This window comes from Bufo gargarizans, chromosome 2, assembly GCF_014858855.1.
Source record: "Bufo gargarizans isolate SCDJY-AF-19 chromosome 2, ASM1485885v1, whole genome shotgun sequence".
Classification (NCBI taxonomy): domain Eukaryota; kingdom Metazoa; phylum Chordata; class Amphibia; order Anura; family Bufonidae; genus Bufo; species Bufo gargarizans.
Window position 1 is genome coordinate 204,041,801 of NC_058081.1, and position 12,649 is coordinate 204,054,449.

General features: G+C 42.3%; 1 protein-coding gene across 7 annotated transcripts in view; it reads right to left on the minus strand.

Moving 5' to 3' along the window:
• Window positions 1–12,649, minus strand: part of PPP6R2 (protein phosphatase 6 regulatory subunit 2) — a 182,951-nt gene that overhangs the window by 40,612 nt on the left and 129,690 nt on the right. For 4 of the 7 annotated variants that reach the window (XM_044279926.1, XM_044279922.1, XM_044279923.1 and 1 more), the window contains exons 18-20: window positions 5,117–5,238; window positions 3,508–3,695; window positions 592–757 (exon numbers count right to left, since the gene is read on the minus strand). In XM_044279926.1, coding sequence (XP_044135861.1) covers window positions 592–757; window positions 3,508–3,695; window positions 5,117–5,238 — 476 coding nt within the window. The remainder of the gene's footprint in view (window positions 1–591; window positions 758–3,507; window positions 3,696–5,116; window positions 5,239–12,649) is intronic. The other 3 variants (XM_044279927.1, XM_044279924.1, XM_044279925.1) reach the window with 2 other exon arrangements.

Sequence of the window (12,649 nt, forward strand, 5' to 3'; positions counted from 1 at the left end):
GGGTGAAATTATGGGTATGTCCAGGTTCAGCTCTGAACCCGGACAACCCCTTAAAGCCCTGTCACAGTTTAAAATGCCAAGCCAAGGAGCCTTTACAAGGCCTCTGGCTGCCATGCCAACCGACCAGCACCCTGTGATTTTTGCACCTGGGGGGAGGGCATAGTGATCGGTGGACAGAGGGAGCCTCTTCCCTTTGACTAACTGGTCAGGTTTAATAATGGCTATTGACCGCAGCATCTGAAGGTGTAACATAACCAAGATGTGGGTTATCTGATATCCAGGTCACTGCAAGTGCGTGTTGGCAGTGTGACACTGCCTACTCCATACTCCTACCATTATGCCGTAAACATACAGCAAATATCATTAAATGGTTAAGAAATTAATCATAAATCAGGATGCTCCTATTCACCCCCATACATTCTACCAGGCTTTTACATAAAAAATAAATAAAAGAATCTAATAATACGTCTTTTTATTTTACTTACAGCTTGGAAAGTACCAAGGCCAAAATATGGGATTTCAGTACACTTGATATGCATCATATAAAGAACAATATAACAGTTTACTGAACTTGGCTACTGAACAACCTACCAACAAAATGGTTGAAAGTCTGTAAACTTGGCCCATCCCTTTTCCTCAGGTGTGGATGTCTCTGGAGCAGGTGCATCCCACACACTAGAACCTACATCCAATGCTACACAAGGAGTGGGAGGTTTGGAGTTCACATGCTCATCAAACACAGCCGTCCATCCTGTCTCTTAGGATGAAAATAAAAGTGAATTAGAAAAAAAACATTGTATGCAAATAAGCAATTTTTGACACTTTAAACATGCCTTGAAACATAACTTGGCATTATAGCCAAGTAGGTCACTCCATATGTAGCAACTATCTCAGGGCGATTGCCCTTCATCAGTGCAGAGTAGAGAATAGGCTTGGCTGACTGGAAATAACTATTTTGCATACCTTTCCTCCCCCCAGAGAAGCTCCTTACAACTATTAGGTGTTATCCACAAGGAGAAATAGTAGCCCCAGATCAATAAACTTTGTAAGCACCCCAGACAATTTATTTAAAGGGGTTTTCCGGTGTTTAAATATTGATTACTTATCCTCAGGATGGGTCATTTATATCTGATTGGTGGGTGTCTGACTCACTCAAAATGTAATAATTTTTAGATTCAAATAATTTAAAACCTGCTCCTGTATCGGGGTGTTACTGTTATATACTTCTTATGGCAGCACCTGCTGTTCTCTTAATTTCCTCTTGGAACACCCATCTCATACATCACAGCTGATGGTCTCACAGAATCAGTAGCTCATTCTCATAACCCACATCCTCTTGTATATGCATGGCAGAATTTCTCCTGCTACTGTGCAGGCCAACCAGTAAGAACCAGAGCATTAAAAGGGTATTCCAGTTAGAGAAAGTTATCCCCTATCTACACTATTAGATCAGCGGAGGCTCTTCCACTGGGACCCCCAACGATCACTGGGGGCCCATAACCCATGGAGTGTCCCTAAAATGGACAGAGGGGCTGGTGTGAAATGTGTGCCGCCACTCTGTTAATTTTTATAGGAACGTTGGAGATTGCTGAATACAGAGCCCTGCTTTCTCCGGCGCTCCCATAGAAATTAAGGGGGCAGCAGCGCACAGTTCTGACCAGCAGCTCCAGCCATTTCAGAGGGGCTCCATGGGATACGGGCCCATTTTTATTGTGATCAGTGGGGCTCACAGCGGTAGTACCCCCACTGATATAATAGTTATCCATTGGATAGGAGATAACTTTCTCTAATTGGAATACAAATTTTTAAAGCAGTTATTTCTCACTGGCCCTGAGAAGGAATCAAATGAACATCAGGCGGTTCCATAACAAATAAATAACAGGAACATCTAGACAATGAGTAAATTAACATTTCATCTTGGAACATCCACTTTAAGGAATTCGTATTATCTTTTTGTTTAAAAGGTGTTCTGGCTTTAGCAAATTAATGTTATTTATTGTATAATGAAGGTACACAATTTTACACAATATACTTTCTGTATCATTCATCATGGTTTTCAAGATATCTGCTTGCATTGTTTACATTCAATGGAATAAAATTTCCTCATGGTCATATCATAGACACATACATAGATGCCCCGTTATTAATAACTGTAATTAGTCCTGGACCACAGACTATTATGCACTGGAAGTAAACAATGCAAATAGAGATCATGAAAACCATAATGAACTGATACAGAACATAGGGTATATGGGAAAACGGTATAACTTGTCATTACTGACAAAAAATATTTGTGGAAACCAGAATACTTTTTAAACCCCTTTAGTGACTAGCTTGTTTGTGGCCTTACTGACCAAGTTGTAGTTTTTAATGGCACCATTGTGGGGTACACAACTTTCTGATTAACATTTATTAACTCTTTCTGGGAGGGAGATGGAAAAAACAGCAATACTGCCACTGCGTTTCTACGTTATAAATTTTACGGCGTAAATTTTTTTGTATAAATAACATAATATCATTATTCTCTGGGTTAGTACAATTACAGTGATACCAAATATTTTTTTAATAAAATTTTACTACTTTTTTTTGCAATAAAATCCCTTTTTAAAATAAATAAATAAAATGTTTTTGCATTGCCGCTTCCCGTGTGTGAGGGCTTGATTTTTGTGAGACGACTTGTATTTTTTATTGGTATGATTTTGTAGTAAATGGCGCTTTGTGATCGCTTGTTATTACGTTTTTTTGGTGGCAACTAAGACTAAATTAGCAATTGTAATATATATATTTTTTTTTTACGGGGTTCACCGTAGGGCATAATTTACATGATATTTATGTAGTCCGGGTCGTTACGGACACGACAATACCAAACATATGGGGAGGATTATTATTTTTTTTTCAATTATTTTCATTGAAAAGCTTATTTTCAATGGAAAAAAAAGTGTCATTTTTTTTAATTATTATTACTATTTTTAACTTTTTTTTTACAACTTAATAGTCCCACAAGGGGACTATAACAGACAGCTTTTTGATTGCTTTTAAAATGCAATGCACTATCCCTATAGTGCATAGCATTTTAATGGAAATGCTATTCTAACATTGACTAGCAGGCTGCGCCAGTAAGACGCAGCCTGCTGGAAATTACTGAAGGCTGGTCTGGGGCCTACATAAGACCCCAGGTAGCATTCACACACTGGCAAATGCGACCATGGGGTGCCGATGGGAGACAGAGGGAGTCCGCTCCCTCTGTCAGCACTTTACATGTGACAGGCGGCATTTCCCACATCATGTAAAGTGTTAAACAGCTCGAATCGGTCTGGGCTGTTAGAGCAGGGCCGCGGCTCTCATGTAAGAGCCAGATCCCCGCTTCCCGATGCACGGGAGACCCGTGCAGCGCTTAGACTGGGCTGCCGTAAAAAAGCAGCAGCCCAGACTAAGGCCCCTTAGTGACCGCCGTAAAAACACGTATGGGTGGTCACTAAGCGGTTAAACACGTATCATAGTCTTCACCTTCTGAAGTTGCACCATCTCTATGTATAGGAGGACTACCATTGATTGGGCTGAGATTTGGAGGTCTTTCTGCATTGTGACAACCCCCCTGCCCTTCATCATCAGTTGCAGGGCTGCTCTCTGGCTCTCCATTCTCCAAGTCACTGCGTGATGAATCCTCAGAAGACTGTGATGCTCCAAACCTGCAACTTAAAATATCAGATAAATGAAGGTGGAGAAGGACAAAGTTCTCACCTTCCCATTTCCTAATGTATTCTTATTGTTGAGGACACAAATGGGGTATTATTATAAATACTTGAATCCATGAATGCACTGGAATAGGGCTTTAAAACTCATCCCCTATACCAACACAATAAGTAATAATGCAAAATATCCTTGTCATATGCAGGGGGATAGAGACATGAGGTGGCCACACACTTAGCTGCAGTAAGCATCTTTCAACAAAGAGGACACGCCGGCACACATTGGCAAATAAGTCATATTCCTTAAGGTTTTGTCCTGCAAAAAACATTCTACATTTTTCAAACCAGCACCTATCCAGGTAATTAAAAATTAAGCATAGGTTTTATTGAATAACTCAGTAGCTATCTGTATAGCACCACAACCTGTCTGTCCTTTCGCTTATTTTTCATTCCACCTCAGTAACATCACAGAGGTGGCACACATGCTTCTTTTAGGAGCTGTGATAGTTACAGGAACAGAGTTGCTGCAGAAAAGACATGCCTTCTGAGCTGTGATAGTGAGAGCACTGCAGCAGAAAGGAGACACCCAGTGAGCTGTCAAATTGAAATAAACCTAGCAGAGCAATTGGGGCAATGAATGGGGAGATCCCTGGATCCATGTGAGGTACAGGGTTGGTTCTAGCTTTGTTAGAAAGAGATTGGCATGTACTGTATGATGTCTGTTTTTAATTTTTAACACTAATCATGGGATAACTCATTTTAAGCAAATTTTCAATAGTATGCAGTCAAATAGAGTATAAAATAAATGTAAACTAAAATGTTACTACATAAAAGAAACAAAAATATCGTCTGCTCAAAAGACAAGTATCATTCTTCATTGGACGATATGGGAACATAAGGGAGTTAATTAGTACAAGTCAATAGAATAAAACAGGGGGCTTAAAGAATCATTATATGATAAAGAGATTATTTTCTCCAGTGTTTTAAGTCCTCCAACTTTTAAAAAGGCATAGTACCCACTGTATGTGCCCAATAACATACAGTATGAAAAAACATCCACCCGATAATATGCCCATGTACCGCTGCTGCAGATCACCTGATGAACACGCAAAACGCTTGTTCATCGGTTGAAACAATCTTTTATGTGGACACCTAATTGATTGTTTCTGGGCAACAGATCGTGCTTTCTAAACAGTACTCTGCTGCCCAGAAACAATGAATTTGTAAGGGGTTGGGAGATGGCAGTGCCCATCGCTCATATCCACACAGTGAAGGGCATCCTTCCTTCCTGATAATCACCTGCTCCATTGAGCTGTTTAATCCAGCATTACCCATAACAGACTGATGATTTAGAATTATGAAATCAAACAAGAAAGATAAAGTTGACAGAATGAGATAGAACGCTAACTGATAAGTTTACTACCTACCGAGTTCGAGACTTAACTTGTGTGCCATAACCAATCTCCTTTTCCTCCCAAATATCCTCCTCTTCATCATCAAACTGCTGAATATGTTCATTATAGCAGGCTTCAAAGAGGGCAGCATTAGGCTTAATTAAAGAAAAATACATATAAAATTATTGGTGACAAATTCTGACTAATAAACTATACATTTCAATACAATTAAAAACATGAAATCTACATTAAATATTTGCGGGGCGTGGCTAGGCAGGCATGTGAGCGGCAGCAGGTTCGCTGAGATCCAGCACCAACCCTGCCATTTATCCTGTGGACATATACCTTTCTGAGCCGACGGCCGCTAATAACACCCAGAAGCTGGGGAGACACATTCCGCTGCCCAGGAACGCCGATCCCACCACTATGTCCAGGAGGAGAGAGGGATGAGGTGACGGCAGAGATTTCCAAGATGGCACCGGCCCGAAACTCAGAGCCGCCGGTAGCGCACAGGGACGATACAGAGGGAGGCTGCAGTTAAACTCGGCAAGTATGCCCGGGACATTACCCTCCCACAAGCTGTAGGGGACAGAAATAAGCGGTCTTCCACCGCAGCTGGCCGAGTTACTGAGGAGGAAGAGGCTGGGGCCGATATAAGAGAAGTCTGCAGTCCTAATAGATATGGCCCTCTGCAGATCTGTGACGCAGATACCGAAATAGAAGCTCCTGATTCAGACACTGAGGAGCCTACTCTTAAAGATGTTATGAGAGCAATTGCAAAATGTGGAAAGTCACTAACTGCTCTTAACATGCAAGTAGGAACTATAAAAGAGGTCATAGACAGCCTAAAACAATACCAACAGTTAGTCTGTTGCCTCCAAGAAACCCATTTAACATTAGACCACACCCGACTGCTTACTCATCAGTGGGAGGAGCATTCTTATACATAGGGCCATCCCATTTGAGTGCATGACAAAACGGGTCGATGTGGAAGGGCGTTACATATTTTTGCATAGTAAATTGTACACTACTGAATGCATTATAACTGGTGTGTACATACCCCCACCCTATTCCCCGATAGTGCTTAAAAATTGATATAGCTTATTGTAGATTTCCCGAGCATTCCAACAGTTTTACTAGGAGACTTCAATAATATGATCAATCCAGCACTAGATAAATTTAATACTCCCACACTAGCGATCAGTAGTGAAATGACTCCCTTTGGGCGGCTACTACAGGAAGCTTCCTTACTTGATTTCTGAAGACTTAGAAACCCGGATACACGACTATATTCGTGTTATTCCAATACGTACGGATCACTATCTAGGATTGAAATGATCCTGGGTAATGAGGAAATGGGCCGACTACTTCATGATATTATGTATCTCCCTAGATGACTCTCCGATCATTCTCCTATTCTCCTAACAATTCGCTTAATGTCCCCTTTAGTTCGGGGAGAAAGATGCTGGAAATCCATACTGGTTAAATGTCCTGGCTGATATGTCTCATATTAAGGAGGAATTGGCTGAATTCTTCAAATTCAACTCACCCACATCCTCCCGACTTGTGGTGTGGGACACCATGAAAGCCTTTTTAAGGGGCATATTGATTGCTAAAGTTAATGGGAAGAGGAATGAAAGTAGGGCTAAAGTACAGGAACTGTTACAGGTGGTAAAAAATACTGAGACAAGCTACGTGATGACCCCATCTGTAGAACATGAGAATCAATGGAAGGAAGCTCAGCAGAAGTTGAATGAGAGGTTACTCTTAAATGCGCGAAATAAGATGTTCTTTCAACAACAGAAATATTATGAGGAAGGGGAAAGAGCGGGGAGACTAGCTACTTGCCCTGCTGACCAAGACACAACACCAGACTAATTTTATTGCGGCATTGCGTGATTCTGATGGGGTGCTACATACCTCCCCGAAGCATGTCATTCAGATCATGCACACGTTTTACTCCTCCTTATATACATCTAAATCTACTGCCCTTGAGTCAGAGATAGAAGACTTCCTTCATCCGTTACATCTACCCACTCTCACAGTTGAGCAACAAGCCATATTAGATGCTCCTGTTTCCCTGCGGGAATTAGAAATAGCTGTAGGGGATATGACTAATAACAAGTCACCGGGGGGTGACGGTCTACCTGTTGAGGTTTATAAAACATTCTCTTCTGTGCTACTACCTCAGCTATTAGAGGTGTTCAAAGAAGCCCAGCGGCTAGGCAGACTCCCTGCCACTACGAATGAAGCGATCATAGCGGTAATCCCAAAACCGGGAAAAGATATCCTAGAAGCCGAGTCTTACCGTCCTATTTTTCTATTGCAGGTGGACGTTAAGATTTTGGTGAAAGTTCTGGCTAATCGCCTGAATTCAGTAATAACTTCACTAATACACACCGATCAAGCTGGATTTATGCCCAATATGTCGACAGCTGCAAATATTAGAAGATTATACTTTAATATCCAGGCAGGCCACGTCCATGCCTCGAGTGTGGCCAAAGCATTTGACAGCGTGGAACTGGCTATACTTAATATTGGTACTTAAAGGGAACCTGTCACCGGGATTTTGGGTATAGAGCTGAGGACATGGGTTGCTAGATGGTTGCTAGCACATCCGCAATACCCAGTCCCCATAGCTCTGTGTGCTTTTATTGTGTCAAAAAAACGATTTGATAGATATGCAAATTAACCTGAGATGAGTCCTGTATGTGACTCATCTCAGGGACAGGACTCATCTCAGGTTAATTTGCATATGTATCAAATCGTGTTTTTTTTTACATAATAAAAGCACACAGAGCTATGGGGACTGGATATTGTGGATGTGCTAGCGGCCATCTAGCAACCCATGTTCTCAGCTCTATACACAAAATCCCGGTGACAGGTTCCCTTTAAGGCTATGGGGATTGGGCCAGGGTTCATTCAATGGATTAGGCTACTGTATGCTTGTCCTACTGCCAAAATCCAAGTAAATGGAAAGCAATCGGCCTCCTTTAGATTATATAGGGGGACTAGGCAGGAATGTCCTCTATCGCCACTGCTATTTGCAGTGGCGGTGGAACCGTTGGCTGCTGCCCTTAGAAAGGCAAGTGAGGTGAAATGTATGACATATGGCACACTAACGGAAAAAGTCGCTCTTTTACTCTGTTACTTTTTCTAGAGGACTGGCGTTCATCCCTCCCAGCAGCCATGTCATCATTAACAGTTTTGGGAAGCTATCGGGCTTGACCATTAATTGTCGGTGATTATGGCCCTGTCTCCAAATTTAGAAATTGACCCCTGCCATGCAGCAGGTTTACAAGTGGTATCAACATTTAAATACTTGGGCATTCAAGTAGCAGCGCAGATTATTGACTTTGTTAACCTTAATATATTGCCACTCCAAGACAAATTTAGGAAGAAAGTTCAGGTTTGGTCTAAATGGCCCTCGACTTTAACTGGTCGCACTAATCTTTTAAAAATGATCCTTATGCCGCAACTTTTATATGTCCTTCATAATGCACCGACTTGGATATCACTAAAAACCTTTTACACTGTTAACACAATATTCCGTGACCTCATCTGGAAAAAAGGGATACTACGCATAAAGCTTGCTACTTTATGTACAGTACAGACCAAAAGTTTGGACACACCTTCTCATTCAAAGAGTTTTCTTTATTTTCATGACTATGAAAATTGTAGATTCACACTGAAGGCATCAAAACTATGAATTAACACATGTGGAATTACATACATAACAAAAAAGTGTGAAACAACTGAAAATATGTCATATTCTAGGTTCTTCAAAGTAGCCACCTTTTGCTTTGATTACTGCTTTGCACACTCTTGGCATTCTCTTGATGAGCTTCAAGAGGTAGTCACCTGAAATGGTTTTCACTTCACAGGTGTGCCCTGTCAGGTTTAATTTCTTGCCTTATAAATGGGGTTGGGATCATCAGTTGTGTTGTGGAGAAGTCAGGTGGATACACAGCTGATAGTCCTACTGAATATACTGTTAGAATTTGTATTATGGCAAGAAAAAAGCAGCTAAGTAAAGAAAAACGATTTGCCATCATTACTTTAAGAAATGAAGGTCAGTCAGTCCGAAAAATTGGGAAAACTTTGAAAGTGTCCCCAAGTGCAGTCACAAAAACCATCAAGCGCTACAAAGAAACTGGCTCACATGCGGACCGCCCCAGGAAAGGAAGACCAAGAGTCACCTCTGCTGCGGAGGATAAGTTCATCCGAGTCACCAGCCTCAGAAATCGCAGGTTAACAGCAGCTTAGATTAGAGACCAGGTCAATACCACACAGAGTTATAGCAGCAGACACATCTCTAGAACAACTGTTAAGAGGAGACTGTGTGAATCAGGCCTTCATGGTAGGATATCTGCTAGGAAACCACTGCTAAGGACAGTCAACAAGCAGAAGAGACTTGTTCGGGCTAAAGAACACAAGGAATGGACATTAGACCAGTGGAAATCTGTGCTTTGGTCTGATGAGTTCAAATTTGAGATCTTTGGTTTTAACCACCGTGTCTTTGTGCGACACAGAAAAGGTGAACGGATGGACTCTACATGCCTGGTTCCCACCGTGAAGCATGGAGGAGGAGGTGTGATGGTGTGGGGGTGCTTTGCTGGTGACACTGTTGGGCATTTATTCAAAATTGAAGGCATACTGAACCAGCATGGCTACCACAGCATCTTGCAGCGGCATGCTATTCCATCCGGTTTGCGTTTAGTTGGACCATCATTTATTTTTCAACAGGACAATGACCCCAAACACACCTCCAGGCTGTGTAAGGGCTATTTGACCATGAAGGAGAGTGATGGGGTGCTGCGCCAGATGACCTGGCCTCCACAGTCACTGGACCTGAACCCAATCGAGATGGTTTGGGGTGAGCTGGATCGCAGAGTGAAGGCAAAAGGGCCAACAAGTGCTTAGCATCTCTGGGAACTCCTTCAAGACTGTTGGAAGACCATTTCAGGTGACTACCTCTTGAAGTTCATCTCATCAAGAGAATGCCAAGAGTGTGCAAAGCAGTAATCAAAGCAAAAGGTGGCTACTTTGAAGAACCTAGAATATGACATATTTTCAGTTGTTTCACACTTTTTTGTTATGTATATAATTCCACATGTGTTAATTCATAGTTTTGATGCCTTCAGTGTGAATCTACAATTTTCATAGTCATGAAAATAAAGAAAACTCTTTGAATGAGAAGGTGTGTCCAAACTTTTGGTCTGTACTGTAGATCTAAGACACAGGGAGGTTTGGGTGTTCCAGATCCTTGGATTTATTATTTAGCAGCTCAACTACAGCATATTAGAGGTTGGGGTGAGAACACTACTGTTGAAACTGTTGGAAGGATTGTGCAGCATCTTATTGGTGGTAGATGTATAATGGCAGCTCTGGAGGACGGTACTTTCTATAAAATGGAAGCACAGTATGGCCTACTGCGTGTTATTCATAAAGTTTGGTGGAAAGCTAGAAACATAGCAGGAATTGGTGGATACACAAGTTTTACTTCAATCTGGCTAAATTATATCTATAAGGAATTAGATAAGGTTCCGAATGCCAAGACCTGGGAAAGATATGGTCTTGACCGAATGTATAAGTTATATACAGATAAGTCCCTTAAGAGCTTTGCTACGCTGCAGCAGGAATATGAGTTACCTAATTCTCTTTTCTATGTTTACCTACAAGTCAGGAATGCTATACAGGCACAGGAAAAGCAGGAGGAGATAATACCTGCTGAAAAACATCTTATTATAGACCTTACATCTTCTAGAGGGACCACGAAGGGGGTAATTTCGCTTCATTATTTGAGCCTTATGGAAGCGATCCACAAATCTCAACCATTAAAGTTATATGAGAAGTGGAGGCAAGATCTTACTGACCTATCAGAGGAGCAATGGGAAGCTGTAGTGGAAAATTTTCCAAATGTGGCAGTGAGCGAGGCTCAGTCTCTCAACTATTCCTATTACATAGAGTATATAGAACACCTGTATTGCTGTTTAAAATGGGGTATCGATCGGATGATACATGTCCGTTGTGGAGCTCATAATGCCGACTTGATTCACATGATGTGGAATTGTCCGAAACCTATTGGGTGGATGTCCAGGAATGAATTAATACTGTGTTTCAAGTACAGATTGACTTGACCCCACTGGTGTGCATATTAGGTCATGTAGGAGACATCCCCATAACTAGCGACTTGAAACTGGCTGTTCTGAGAATCCTATACCAAGCCAGGAAGTTGATAGCTTTCCACTGGATTGCACCTGATCCCCCACTCCTATCACAACTGATAAATAAACTACGCATCTTAAGTAAACTAGAAAGCTATGTATATCAGAAAAGAGGGAACAACAAATTTTTTTTATAAAATATGGTCTATGTGGATAAACCATTATGATATCCTAGTTTAACCGCCTCCGGACCGCCTAACACAGATGTGCGGTCCGGAGGCGGCAGCGCTGCGCAGACTGACGCATATACTTGCTTAGCCGGCCCGCGCATGCGCAGTTCGGGGCGGCATTTCGTCAAGGGGGGTCGCGTCATCAGCTTGCCAGCCAATGATCGCGGCTGGCAAGCTGATGATTAAAAAAAAATAATAATCAAGTGCCAGATAACAGATCATATTAGTAAATATGATCTGTTATATGGCTGCCCTGTTCCTCTGCTGGTCCTTTTAGTCGGTTGGATCCAGCAGAGGAGCAGGCTACACAGTGAGTACACCAACACTACACACTTAGCCCCAGAGCACCCCCCTGAACCCCAATTAACCCTTTGATCACCCCTTCTTGCCCCTGTCAATCACTAGTGAAAGGAAAAAAGTGATCAGTGCAAACTGTCACTTTTTTTTCCCACTGGTATTGATCGTTAGGTTTTAGGTATAGTTTAGGCCCCTTGGTTAGGTAGTTTAGGGATCGGTTAGCGCCCAGCCCACCGCAGTCTGTTATTCGCTGATTAGCGTATCGCTAATCAGCATTTGTACTTTTATAGTATCTGGAAGTGAACAAAACTGATCACGGTCAGATCTATAATTGTATTAGTGTCACTTTAGTTCTCCCTCCACCCAAAACGCAGTGTTTGCCCGATCAGGCCTGATCGGTCGCCCACACGTGCGTTCGCCCACACCCGCCCCACCGCAGTGCCCCAAAAATTTTTTGATCACTGCACATTCACTTTACACGCGCTGCGGCGATAAAAAAAATCAGTTTTGATATTTTTTTATCAACCGCAGCGGCCTCCGGTACTTCGCTAGCCTCCCCTTTGTAAGACAGGCTTGCTTTTTCTTCTTGGGTAGTCTCAGGGAATACCCCTAAATTTAGTTGCCCAAATGTCAAACAGGGGGTATTCTTCTGAAGAGGCCTACAGGCTTTCTGACCCAGTCGGATGAGGAATGGGAACCCTCATCTGATGAATCTAGCGGGTCAGAATACGAACCTGTAGAAAGCAGTGGCTCTCTGACCCAAAGTTCGGACGAGGAGGCTGAGGTCCCTGATAGCACCAGGCGTACCCGGCCCTGTGTCGCTAGACCGCAGGTTGCGCAGGATCCGCTTCAAGAGCAGCAGAGTGGGGCTG